The sequence below is a fragment of the Hetaerina americana genome, unplaced genomic scaffold, assembly GCF_022747635.1.
Source record: "Hetaerina americana unplaced genomic scaffold, ioHetAmer1.1.p SCAF_92, whole genome shotgun sequence".
In the NCBI taxonomy this organism is placed as follows: Eukaryota; Metazoa; Arthropoda; class Insecta; order Odonata; family Calopterygidae; genus Hetaerina; species Hetaerina americana.
The window spans coordinates 1,392,588-1,405,893 of record NW_027287561.1 but is presented as its reverse complement, the minus strand read 5'-3'; the positions used below and the strand labels follow the sequence as shown (position 1 = coordinate 1,405,893).

General features: G+C 43.1%; 1 protein-coding gene across 1 annotated transcript in view; it reads left to right on the top strand.

Annotated features, from left to right (window-relative positions):
• The first annotated feature begins 268 nt into the window (after positions 1 to 268).
• LOC139699834 (ataxin-2 homolog) overlaps positions 269 to 13,306 on the top strand; it is a 107,045-nt gene continuing 94,007 nt past the window's right edge. The window contains exon 1 of the mRNA XM_071598268.1: positions 269 to 544. Within this exon, the coding sequence (XP_071454369.1) occupies positions 422 to 544 (123 nt within the window). The 5' untranslated portion in view covers positions 269 to 421. The remainder of the gene's footprint in view (positions 545 to 13,306) is intronic.

Here is a 13,306-nt window from a genome sequence, read left to right as displayed (position 1 = left end):
TTTTTCACGAATGGGGGTTCGTGGCCACGTGACCCGCTTCGTGGAAGGTTTGACTGCCCCCCGAGGAGGTGAGAGGCGTTTTCGGGAGAGAGTTAAAAAGGGGGGGGGGAGGAGGGCAGGAGGCGGGGAGGGGGGGCAGCGAGGGAAAAAGGGTTGCCCGCGAGGGGAGGGGGTTGCTCTCCCCCACCGACCAATGGGAAGCGAGCGATCCTCCGCGTGCATCACCGTCGCCGGGAAGAGAGAGCTGCGGAGGCACGGGCGAAAGAGACTCAGTGGCGTCACAGGCACAGCGGCGAGAGGTTCTCAAGGACTTGGGCCAGGCAGCAATCCTCCAGTCCTTCACTGCCTGCGAGGCATCCGCCCTGACCAAGAGGAGAGAGCGCTTTGAACCGCAGAGCTGAAAGGTTTCGATCGAGTTACTATGGACACGAAGCAACAAATGGCGGAGGGAGGAGTGTCCGTGATACAACTTCCATCTCCGGACTCGCTATCGACAGCCTCGGTGAAGGAATATGCTCCGTCGTTCAGCTCCGAACCACCTCCGGTGAGTACCGTATTACGTTTTCTCTTCTTTTAAACCAGCCCTAAGTAGCTCTCTCCCTCAGTCCATGCCTTCTTTCAACCGAAAATGGCGTTTGCGTCGCCGACAATTCAATGGAACGGATCATGACTTGTATGGATATATTTATTATCACAAGTATATATATATAGTGGGTCGCGGTAGTCCAGGGGGTAGAGCGTTGGACTGCTGACCGGAGGGTCCCGGGTTCGATTCCCGGGCAAGGCATTCTGGGCACCTGCAGCTCCACCCAGGCTATGTGATTTTTCGGGTATCAGGTTTTCCTTAGAAATCATAACCGGCACAGGGAAAGAAACTGGCTCCCCTACCCTGATGTGTGAATACTTACACGCCGTATCTACATCTACTTAATACCCCGCAAGCCGCCGCAAGGTTGCCTTCCGCTAGGGTTTCCCCGAACCCTTAGGAGTACCCTCTTCTACATCTACATCACGGGGCGTTAAGACACCACCCGTAATTTAGAAAAGAAAAAAAACCGCATGCCAGAACCACAAATCCATACATCCACAAAAAACATGGCATACATTCATGCGAGAACACTTACACCCCACACACATGCAAACACTCAAACTACATCTTACATACACAAGCACCTGAAAGCTTACTTAACAGCTTTGCCGTGTTTAACTTTGCTCCGACTTGTAAATCAATGTTTTTAATATTTATAATGCGACTTTGGTTTCTTACTATTATGATTTCTGATTGTTCGGGGAAAGAATGAGTATTTGTATCTATCTGTACCTGATCTACCTAAGTAGTGTGGGGCCATTATAATTCCTTCGCTGTCATAGTTAAACTCGTTTATTCTGAACCTTTCTAAAAGTCTAAGCCTCCCTTGTTCTCTCCGTACTTCAAATGGTTCCCAGCCTAATTCCCCTAAGAGACCTGTCACACTTGTGTTCCTATCATAACAATTTTTAACGAATCTAGCGGATTTTCTGTGGATTTTATATAATTCTTTTTGCCAAATTTTCTCCCAAGGATCCCAAATAGTTGCGGCATATTCCAAATGAGGTCTAACTAGAGCAAAATAACGCCTCTCTTTAACTTTCTCATTACATTTCCCCCACCACCCGTTTAATGAAGCCGAGTTTCTTTAAAGCGGATCCGCATATTGTCCTTATATGTGTTAGAACTACCCCCAAATATTTAACCTGATTTACCTTAGTTAGCACTGAACCCTCTATTTCGTAGTTTATGAAATATAGTCGCGATCTCGTTGGCACCTTATTTCCCTGTATACCACCGTGTCGTCAGCAAATAATCTCAGATTGCTACCAACGTGTGTGCTTAAGTCATTAATGAGCATTAAGAACAGAAGAGGCCCTATTACACTTCCCTGGGGGACGCCCGAAGTTACATCTCTATCCGTTGAGGACAACCCATCTATGACTACTATTTGTTTGCGATTTGACAAGAAGTCTCTAATCCATTTAATTTTTTTATCATTGATTCCATAGTATTTAAGTATATGTAACAGTTTATTGTGTGGGACTTTGTCGAAGGCTTTTTTGAAATCCAGGAATACTGCATCGACTTGTGTGTTGTTTTCTCCCTATCTAAGCACATCGTGAATGAAGAGACCAAGTTATGTTTCGCAAGATCTGCTTTTCCTAAATCCGTGCTGGTTGTGGATTAGTATTTTCCTACTATCAAGAAATCTCATAATGTTAGTGATAATAATGTGTTCCAATATTTTACAAGATATCGATGTTAAAGGAATGGGTCGGTAATTGGTTGATTTATCCCTATCGCCACCTTTATAGATGGGAGTTATATGGGCTAGCTTCCAGTCGCGAGGTACTGAGCCTTCTTCTATCGATTTTTGAAAAACAATATGTAAAAATGGGGCAATGTCTTCAGCTAATTCCTTTAATATTCTAGCAGGTATTTCTTCCGGACCAGGTGCCTTGTGTGCTTTGATACTACGGAGCAGATGCACTATTCCCTGCTTGGTCAGTGTAAGATCGCTCATGTGTTCCCCGGGTGGGTGTGGAGGATCGTTTGGTGCGTTTGTGTTTTTATTGTAGACGCTCTGGAAAAAAATGGTTTAAAATATTTGCTTTTTTCACGCTATCTGTAATGATTTCTCCATTTTTCGTCTTCACAGAATGAACAGTTGGACGTTTACCCTGTATTTCCCTAACATAGGCCCAGAATGACTTTGAATTTTCCTCAAGATATTCGCTTGGCATTTTAGATTTAAAAGAGTGTAGTGCTGTGCGCATAATACTTTTCGTCTTACTACGACATTCTTTTAGTTTCTGTTTGGATGCATTCACATAAACTAAATCGTCACTTTTTAAACTCTTTTTGAAATTTGACTGTAGCTTTCTTTGCCTTCTTAATGCCGATCTGACTTCCCCGTTGTACCAACTAGGTTCCTTACTGTCGCATTTTGTCGTAGTTTGGACGGGATGTACGTCTTCATGTAGGGCTTAGTTCTGGGTGAACTCTACCATGACCTACCAAACCGACCTTTGGGTTGATTACTGTGTTTATGGTATATATATATGTATGTGTATATATATATATATATATATTCACACACACATATATATACTAACCTGCGTAGAAAGCCGTGTGGATAATGTTTCTTTGCATGAGATTATTTAGTCACAAAAGACGCAGTGATTATACGTTTCTAATAACCATTACTGTACGAGCATTGATTCATGTTCTTTGCAAACATTGAGACGATTTTCAATCGCGATTAAATATAAGTGACGGAATTAATTTCCGAGAAAATAGCTCGGAACGTGATGCTTTCAATGGTTTCGGAGATTTCGATGCCTGTTAGAGCGTTAAACGTCGTAAAGATGCATCTTGAGCCTGCAATAGCTATAAATTGGCAAACCCCATCGTTGTCAAAACCAGTGACGACTGAGTGAGGACAAATCATTGCAACATTGCGTTGATTTCAGGTATTCTAGTAAAGAATTATTAGCCAAGGTTTTTTAGCGATTTATTTCTAAAATTGGCTCGTTATTTGCTCTTGAGTATTGTCACTGAGCAATATGTTTTGCGATAATTATTTAAATTATTATTAGGAGAAAAATTTCCATAGAAACATGCATGATTCTTTTCACTTCTAAGGCGTCAGCATTTTTTTGCGCGACGAATTTCAGAAAGTATGCTAATATAAAAACTAGGCCTTTGAAAGTGAACAGTAAAAAGTAGTGTTCCTGAGGCACTCATTGTGAATAGCTAATTATCGTACATCAAGTGAGTTTGCCGACCGAAGCAGTAATGCCCTCGTCATTGATTCAAGCTTGCTGTGGTCCTGCCATTTTTTCTGCTTCCTCACATTATTTTCGCGTTTTGATAATCAAAGCTAAAAATATGTGTTGAAGAAACAGGGTAATAGTGCTGTGTTTGGCCACAACATGCTTAGTGCTTAGATAAGGGCAATTTAGTATAGGGACCTTCTCCTTCGCTACGCATCGCACCTTGGTGTTGCGTAATTCGTCATGTCCACCGTCAACCTTCCGCATAATGTACTTATTATCGTATTGATAGAAATGAGCTCTTACGGCCAAGAAAGGTGAATACGTTTCTTATCCTCTCCTTTTTTTTTTACCTTTTACCCCTTCTTGACTTGTGCCGCTAGCCAACTAATTTCATTTTTACTTTGTTTAGAAAGGTAAACTGTTTACGGCTATTGGAGTTTCACATTTATTATATACTTATTATCGATTCAGTGCCCAAGTTATTAATTTTTCAGTCGTGTCATGCTAACTATGTAATTTAAATATTTCGATTGTTGCAATTCTGAAAGTGATAGCTTTTGTGACGTACGCATTCAAATATGCAAACGAATGCTGCCGGGCGTAGGTAATAGTAGTAGGTTCATTAATTGGTCCATCTTAATTTTAGTCGACATTATTTGAAAACATTTATCACGAAAAGTTAAGACCTTGGGAACGGGAGTGTGTAGTCCCTAGGCCCAACAGATACCCTAAACCCCTCGTTTGCCGTTTGTTATATATACACACACACACATATATATATATATATATATATATATATATATATATATATATATATATATATATTGCCGTTTGTTATATACACACACACACACACATATATATATATATATATATATATATATATATATATATATATATATATATACATACATATATATATACATATATATACTACCTTGATCAAAAATTTCCCGGAATTTATTCAGAAAATTAAAAATACAAGTTTATTCATCTAAATCTATATTGTCCCCTTCAAAGTAATCCCCATCGACTGCAACACACTTATGCCAGCGCTTGATCCAATCCTCGAAACATTTTTTATATTCGGTTTTCGGTATGTCCATCAGTGCTTCCTGCGATTTTTCCATTACTTCCTCTCGGCTGCTAAAACGCGTTCCCCGTAATGGTTTTTTAACTCGATTGAACAGAAAGAAGTCACAGGGAGCCAAATCAGGTGAATTCGGTGGCTGTTGGATGGTATTTGTTGCATTTTTCGTCAAAAAATTACGAATAATGATAGCACTGTGCGACGGTGCGTTATCATGGTGCAAAATCCACGAGTTTTCTGCCCACATTTCTGGTCTCTTTCGGCGAATTGCTTCACGCAAACGTCTCATAACGCCCAAATAATACTCTTTGTTTACTGTCTGGCCTTCTGGCAAAAATTCATGATGCACTACACCGTTGTAATCCATGAAAACCGTCAGCATTGCCTTCTTTTTTGACTGAAAACGACGTGGTTTTTTTGGTCTCGGCTCATTTGGTGAACGCCATTCACTTGCCTGATGTCTGGATTGCGTGTCGTACTCATAAACCCACGTCTCGTCTCCAGTAATGATCCTTTTGATGAATGTGGGATCGGATTCAGCCTCGCAAATCATGTCTTTTGCGACGTCAACACGGTCTCTTTTTGGCATGAAATTGAGGTCTTTTGGCACCAATTTTGCTGCTACACGACGGAAACCCAAATCATTAACCACAATGTCTTGGGCGGATCCATAGGCAATGTTCAAGTCCTCCGCTATTTCTCTGATGGTTAATTTGCGGTTATTGACCAACATTTCTTTTACTTTATCAATTTTTTCACCGACTTTCGATGTCGATGGTCTGCCACTGCGTTCATCATCTTCGATTGACTCACGACCACTTCTGAACCGCTCGTGCCACTGGTAAACGACCGTTTTTTTTAGAGAATCGTTGCGGAAACACTTTTCCAACATTTCCAACGTCCGTGCGCCACTAAATCCGTTTTTTACGCAAAATTTAATACAAGTTCGTTGTTGCAAATTTAAATCCATTTCTGCAATTGTAAAAAATCGCCAACACACACAGAGATAGATGTACTCTTGGCTACGTAACTTTTGCAAATGTCAAGTTATGACACTAAGATTTAAAGGGAATATCAACAACAGATGTACCAATTTAACAAAAAAACAGAACTCAAATCGGAACGATGGGAGCGCCACACGGTGGTTATTCCGGGAACTTTTTGATCAAGGTAGTATATATATATATACTACCTTGATGGCTGTGGTTATATATATATATATATATATATATATATATATATATATATATATATATAACCACAGCCATATTTTATACGCGAAAAATCACATAGCTTGGGTGGAGCTGCTGGTGCTCAGAGTGCATTTCCCGGGAATCGAACCCGGGACCCTCCGGTCAATAGTCCAACGCTCTACCCACTGAGCTACTGCTACTGAGCTTAGGTCCAGGCATACTGGACGATGAGATATAAAGGGCTTTAAGGAAGATGGCACTAAATACGGCCGTGAGGGTGGATGACATTCTTAGGAGATGATCAGTTTGGGTTTAGGAAGGGAAGAGGTACGCGTGATGCTATTGCAGTAATTAGATTATTAATCGAGAGGAATATAGAACACAACCAGGAGGTATTTGCCTGTTTCGTAGATTTCGAAAAAGCGTTTGATAGAGTGAATTGGGGAAAACTAAAAAGTATATTGAATAAAATAGGAATAGATTGGAGGGAAAGGAGGCTAATCCGCAACCTGTATATGTCTCAGACTGCTCAGGTGTATATGGGGAACGGGGAGTCTTGATGGGCAGTGTCAGGAAGAGGTGCAAGGCAGTGTTGCCCATTATCACCGTTGCTGTTCAACCTGTATGCAGAGGAAATGATTAAAGAGGCATGGGAAGAACGCGAGGTAGGAATGAAAGTGGGCGGGGAATTCGTAAAATCAGTTAGGTTCACTGATGATCAAGCTTTAGTTTGTCAGTCAGCCAAGGAGTTGCAAGCATTACTTAGTGAATTGGAAATTCAGTGCGACATGTATGAGATGAGAGTTAATATTAATAAAACAAAGGTTATGCAATTTTCTAGAAAGAAAAAGGCTAAGTTAAACATTAAAATAGGAGGGCAAAAACTAGAACAGGTAGAACAGTTTACGTATCTCGGAAGTGTTTTGGACCAACATGGTCATAGTAGCAGGGACGTAAGGAGAAGAATTGCCCTAGGCAAAGAGGCTTTCACAAGGAGGGAGTTGATGACAGGCACTTTGAGTAAGTACTCGTATATTAAGAAAAGACTCGTAAAAAGTTTGATATGGAGCGCAGCTATGTACGGTGCGGAAACGTGGTCATTTAAGCAGGAGGATAGACGTAGACTGGAGGCTTTTGAAATGTGGGTCTGGAGAAGAATGGAGAAGTAATGGACAGAGAAGAAAACAAATGAGGAAGTACTTGGTATGGTGAGCGAAGAGAGGGGTTTGTTGGGAGCAATCCTATGGAGGCAGGAAAAGTGGATGAAGGGGGTGTTGACCGGCAGTGGGATGTTGAAGACTGTAATTGAGGGGAGAATGTTAGGCAAACGAGGAAAGGGAAGGAAGAGGATAGGGATGTTGGACGGAATGAAGGGAGGAAGAAAGTACTCAGAGCTGAAGAGGGACCTGATGTAGAGTAGGATGTTTTGTTTTGCTAGGAGTCAAAATATTTATTTGGGAGCTGTGTCCATCAAAAACCTACCTTAACGGGAAGATTACCTAATAAAAATATTATAAATATACCGGCCTGTAATAAAAGTTATATATATATATACTATATATATAAGACTCAATAAATGACATTATTTGGTAAATTTTTTGTGGATTAAATTTAATTTCGGAAATATAATGTGTTTTACTATCGATCCCCGGAAACATTTCCATCCATGATTGATTCGCTAAATAATTGGGCGTTGCAGTTGCGGTCATTGCACGTGACTCCGGTAATGCCTTCCCATCCCCATTGCCAGAAGAGCGCTCTTCGTTCACGCGCGGCCGAATGACGCGGAAGTGAAACGGGGCAGCGTCACGAGACGCGCATCACGCACTTTTACTTCCGTCGTCGGCTTTCGAATCTCCCTCTCACCGACTTCCACTCTCCTCTCTCGTGCACACCGGAATGCTCCACCCCCTCTCCCTCCTCCTCCTCCGGCTGCCATCTCCGGGTGCTCCGGGAAAGTGGGCGGGGGAGCACGACACGACCGCCACTCCCACGCCCCGGAGTCCTCTCTCTCCTCCTGCCCCGACTTTCCAATCAAGCTGGGTTCCTGGCCGCGGAACCACTCTTGCCTACGCCGCCCCCGTCCCGATGCACCCTTAGAGCCCTGAATGGAATGAAATGAGTTCCGATGCGCTAACGATGCCCAATCGGTCGGGTTACGTGACAGCCTTGCCCTCGGCCTGCGGAATGAGACGTTCCTCTGTCAATGCCAAGATTAAAGATACAGGGCAGCATTCGTGGTGCGTTAAACTCTGGAAGTCTTCGATCCCCCAGGCGAAGTTTTAGGGCTTCTCGCTAATTGATCTTTACACCTTAAGATGTGTTGTCGTTCAGCGCCGTCGAATTGCTTAGGATTTCCCTCCCTCGTCGCACCCGCCTAACCCGCTTTCGTTCGCCGCTTACCTTGGCGGGTAATGTTGATGAATTCGGGGGGCCTCATTAAAGGGACGGATTATTATTTCGGCGGTCACAATTACTGCCTTGTTTGTTCGCTATTTCATGTGTGAGGTTTTTTTAAATTATCATAACCAATTGGCGCCATTGCATTGAATCCTATGTATTTCGAGCAGAGACTTCTCGTAAATATGATCACAAAAAGGCACGAGTCTTTGAAAGATGTGGGTCTTCGCGAAGTTACGTTCAATCCGCCGTTATACCTTAAACGGAAACTGTTGAAGGTGGACATGTTTTTTGTTAGGAGATCGTTGCCTGAGGTAATATGATAGAATTTCTCTTGAGCAAATAAACACCACTGGATAGTCATTTGACTGAAAATCGTTAGATTGAACGATTTCCGATCTGCGTGGCGTGTTTACCGTGCAAACTATTTACTCAAGTTTCGCCTCTGCACCTTGCCCTGCAAACCACCTTGGGGTCGCTCGGCAGGTGGTCTCCCATACTGGCTATTTTTTGAGACATTAGGGCAATTGGTGATTGCTGGCGGTCGATATCATTTCGTTCTCAGGGAGTTCGAATTTTCTTAAGTCATATTTTTTGGTGTTGTGTTGCCAACTATTTAAATTATCAATTTGAGGAAGTATTTGAAATGGAGTCGTAACTAGGGTACGTTCCTGAGTTTGCATAACTCAAATTTATTTTACAAATTTGGAAAGAATGGTTTGGGATATCTTGATTAATAAAGCACCTTTTCCATATTAGATTACCAAATCCCCTTTCTTCTTATTTCCATTGACTACGGAATGGTGGAATTATATGGAGGAAACTTTTTGTAAATAGGACTCCCCGCCGAGACGAGGGAAGGAGTGGTGTGACGGCCATTCGCGGGTGCACTTCGTAAAAAATCAACCTGCTTAAGATAACCTGCTACAGAGCGGCCAGCGATCCAATGGTTCTCTGGTTCCAGGATTCCATGGAACAAATCATTTCTCAAGGTTCGGGGCTACCTAGTCTCCCCTGTGGCCAATGCTCACTTTACTCCCGCTAATGTTTCAGAAGCTCAGCTCTAACACCATAGAAATTCATGCGTAGTTGCGAATTAATAAAAATAGTTTCCAAAATATGATGGCTCACCTATATATACTCATAATCCAACTAGCGATATAATGAATACGTCGCATGGAATCCTATTGCGGAGATTTTGAATTTTTAAAGCATTAGATTGATGTAAACCGTTCAATGATATTTTCCGTTTATTTTTTAATTACTAACTTCCAGGAAATGCAATTCGTCGATGCAAGCTCATCGTGGCGAACTGAATGACGCAATCATGGCCTCGTGTTGAATTGGCATTTCCTTGAGTATTCACAGTCAAAAAATACAATGGAAAGATTTTGAAATTCTTTTTTATCGATTGGGAATATTGTAGCGCTCCTTGATGTTGGAGGAGTTTGTCTCATTGGTCGGTTTGGATGGACAAATCATCCCTAAAATGAAGTATTTATCCGTCACCGTGGCATTGTTCTCACACGAAGAAGTAAGGACGAGCATCACGACTTCTATTCAGCTGTAGTGCGCGCAGCGGCTGTAGGCAGGCATTTGTTTAGTGATTGGCTGCACTAATGCTCCTTCAATGCACGTAGGTGTCGCGCACAATTCTTTCCATCATTGCAGAATAAATAAGACATTGAAAATTGCTAGGTTGAAAGAAAATAATGGCAGCATTAGTTATTCACGTTGAATTCAACTGGAGAAAATATTTCACTCTTCCTTTTTCCTTCAACTTGATATCTCCTGGTAAATAGCATAATTTCTCCAGGCTTCACTGCGAAATTCCAGGTGATTTCCCATTTTGATTTTTCCAAGGTTTTCCCATGCCCACTTTCGAGAGACTCGGTGACACGCCCAGCCCTGCCAATGCGTTGGCCGGCCGACAGATGATTAGGAGCTCGATTAGGTGCTGGGGGGGGGGGGCTGTGGTCGATGGGCGTACCTTGAATGAGAGTGTTGTGGAGACGCGGAGTGAGAAATGCGCCGGGCGTGGTCCAGCCTCGCGTGGTTGAGGAGCCGACCACCAGGGAAGGCCGTCCACCTGGTTGGCGCCAGCCCGACGAGAAACGGCTATCCCGTCTCTATGCGCGATCAGGGGTTCTGCCGCGCCAGGACCCCTTCAACCTGTGAATTGTAGCGCACGGCACCCACAATCAGGGATCGGGGCACCGCGGATTAATTCCTGTCGCAACCGGGATCCGAACTCGGGCCTTTAGGGGTGGAAAGCCAATGCGCTAGCCATCACGACAATACGATCTCCGCTGTAGAAATATTATTTTATATAATTATGAATCAATTTGACTGAGTAATTCTCTGGAGACATTCGAAGTTGAAGGAAAACGTAAAAAAATACATCTCATTCCGGCAGGACACGTGACATTTGAGGTGACCGAAGATAGGGAACAGATTTCGTTGAGGGTGCTATTCATTTGTATGCGTTTCGAAGTTTCTGATTGGTCACAATGATCCTGCCTTCAACCCGAGTGGAAATTAATTAAAATGGTCGATGCCTATCGACGATGGAGGAGACAGTTGTGCAACAAGTTGATTCTCAATAGTTGGCGTGAAGTGATGCACTCAGCAAAACCCTGGATGGGCGATATGTTAAAGATTATACATCGCAGGTGCGTGAGAATAACAATATTTGTTTTTGACAGTCTTGCGTGCTGAGCAGAAGAGACAGATTGCGTAAAGGCTCTCGATTTCAAATGCCGGGGTCGCAGCTGTGATCACGGAATAGTGAGCGCGCCTCGTGACCGTGTTCTCGCGATGAGTGACGCCACGATGTCAATCAATCCCGGTGCACTTTAAAATGCTCATTATTAATTGGAACAAATATTGCGTAGGGAAGCCCACAGGAAATTGCGATTCATACCAAAACTTCCTGCATATATTTATCAAGTTCTCGTTGGAAAGACGATATTCGGCCAGTGAATTGGGGTAGAATTTGCCCAATGAAATTCCCAACGGTGTGTGATATCCACAGATTTTTAGACTTCTGGGCTACTGACCGGAGGCCCCGGGTTCATGCGGGCAGTTCGCAAGCTGAAAGGTCAGTTCGCGAAAGTAATGAAATGGAAGCATTAAGGACATCTATGGAATGAAGAGAACTTCAATGGGCTTCGGAAGAAATTAAAACACTACTAGCTTCCATCATTGAGTGTGTGGAAACTCGCATCAGCTGACACGGAGCGCAATCGTTTTAAAACGGTATGCGTGACAGGATTGAGATGTTTATTCCATAGAAATGCCAACGCGACGAAACAAGATGGCACAACAGAGAGATCAGAGCCACCTGAAAATTATGACAATGTATTCACTCAAATATGAAAAAAGTTTAAAAGCGAAGACAAAATCTTTCTAATTCTAAAAAAGAAAAAAATGAGTAGCTTGAGGCGTGATGTGGTGGAACATAATATAGAAAGGATAGTGGCCTCTTCCCGCTAGATAAGATTTATTGTACGACCGGGTTTCGATGCATTGCAAGACCTGAAGATAATGTAACACATCGAAACCCGGTCGTAAAATTTAACTTTTCTGGTGGAAAATCGTTACTTTTCGTTCTTTATAAGAAATCAGATGATAAACGAGTAGTGTCGACCAAAAACATAAAAATATTATGCGCGAAGCCTTATGGAAATAAATTGTTATTCGAATATTTAAAATATGGCCTAAAATTATTTTTGCTTTACGTCAGAGAAATATCGACGTGTGCAATATTGAGTCGGCGGAATCGGCGAAACAACCACAGGCGGCGCGGATCGGAAAAATAGCGATGGCCCGCAAGAGTCGCGCCTCGGATTCGCCCTCATGTGAATGGCGATTTCAACCCACGTGCCCCGAGAAGTGTCACCCGGGTGAGGGGGGGCAAGGGAATGGCGAGCGGGGCAATTGGGGGGCGCAGGGGTGGGAAAACCCACGGGTCGCACACCCGGAATAGCAGCCCCCCCGCACAACTGCTGCGAAAGCGTGGAACCGGGAAATACCCAGCCCAGAACCCAAACACTTGGTACACGTGTTCTCCGCCTCCCCTCATTAAATCGCTGATGGGCCTCTTTCGCGAGCGACTTCCCCTCCGACGACCACTTCCCACCCTCGCACCCCTTCCGTGGATCGCGGGGCATTCGTGGCCTTGCAAATTAACCATCCCTCGCCCTCGCTTGAGATATAATCCGGTGACATCTCATACCCTGCTGCCTACTTGAAGCCTTTCATGTGGACCAAGATGCCGACTTAGGAAAGTGACATTCTATTGTCCCATAAACTGGTATAAATAACGGGTTTATGATAGTATTTGGGGGGTGAGGGTAGACCAGAGGTAGCGTATCTCCCTGTGGAACAATAGGTCACTCGTTTGGTTCCCGTGACCGGCAAAATTTTTCAAAATTAATGTTAATGCTTTTTCGGAACGAGGCAGCGAGATAAATACTCATACTAAAAAAGGTACCCGGAACCCATGGCGAAAGGCAGCAGTTTCACCATTAGGCACTGGTGGTAGCTGCCACAGATGCGGGCGATAGTTCATGGTATTGGTCGCAGTACTGCGATGTGGAAGGCAGCGGGAAACCTAGATTATTCTCCCTAGAATATTTCCCCCTTGTGTTCAAATATAGTAGAATGGGGGTTTGCAGTAAACCAATCCTAGGATTGTTATACTGAGGAAATGAAAAAACTGTTTAATTGGTTTAATTTAAAAATATATAAATTTATTTAAGTTATAAATACTGTTCGCTGAAACTCATACAGGATAAATAATTCAATTATG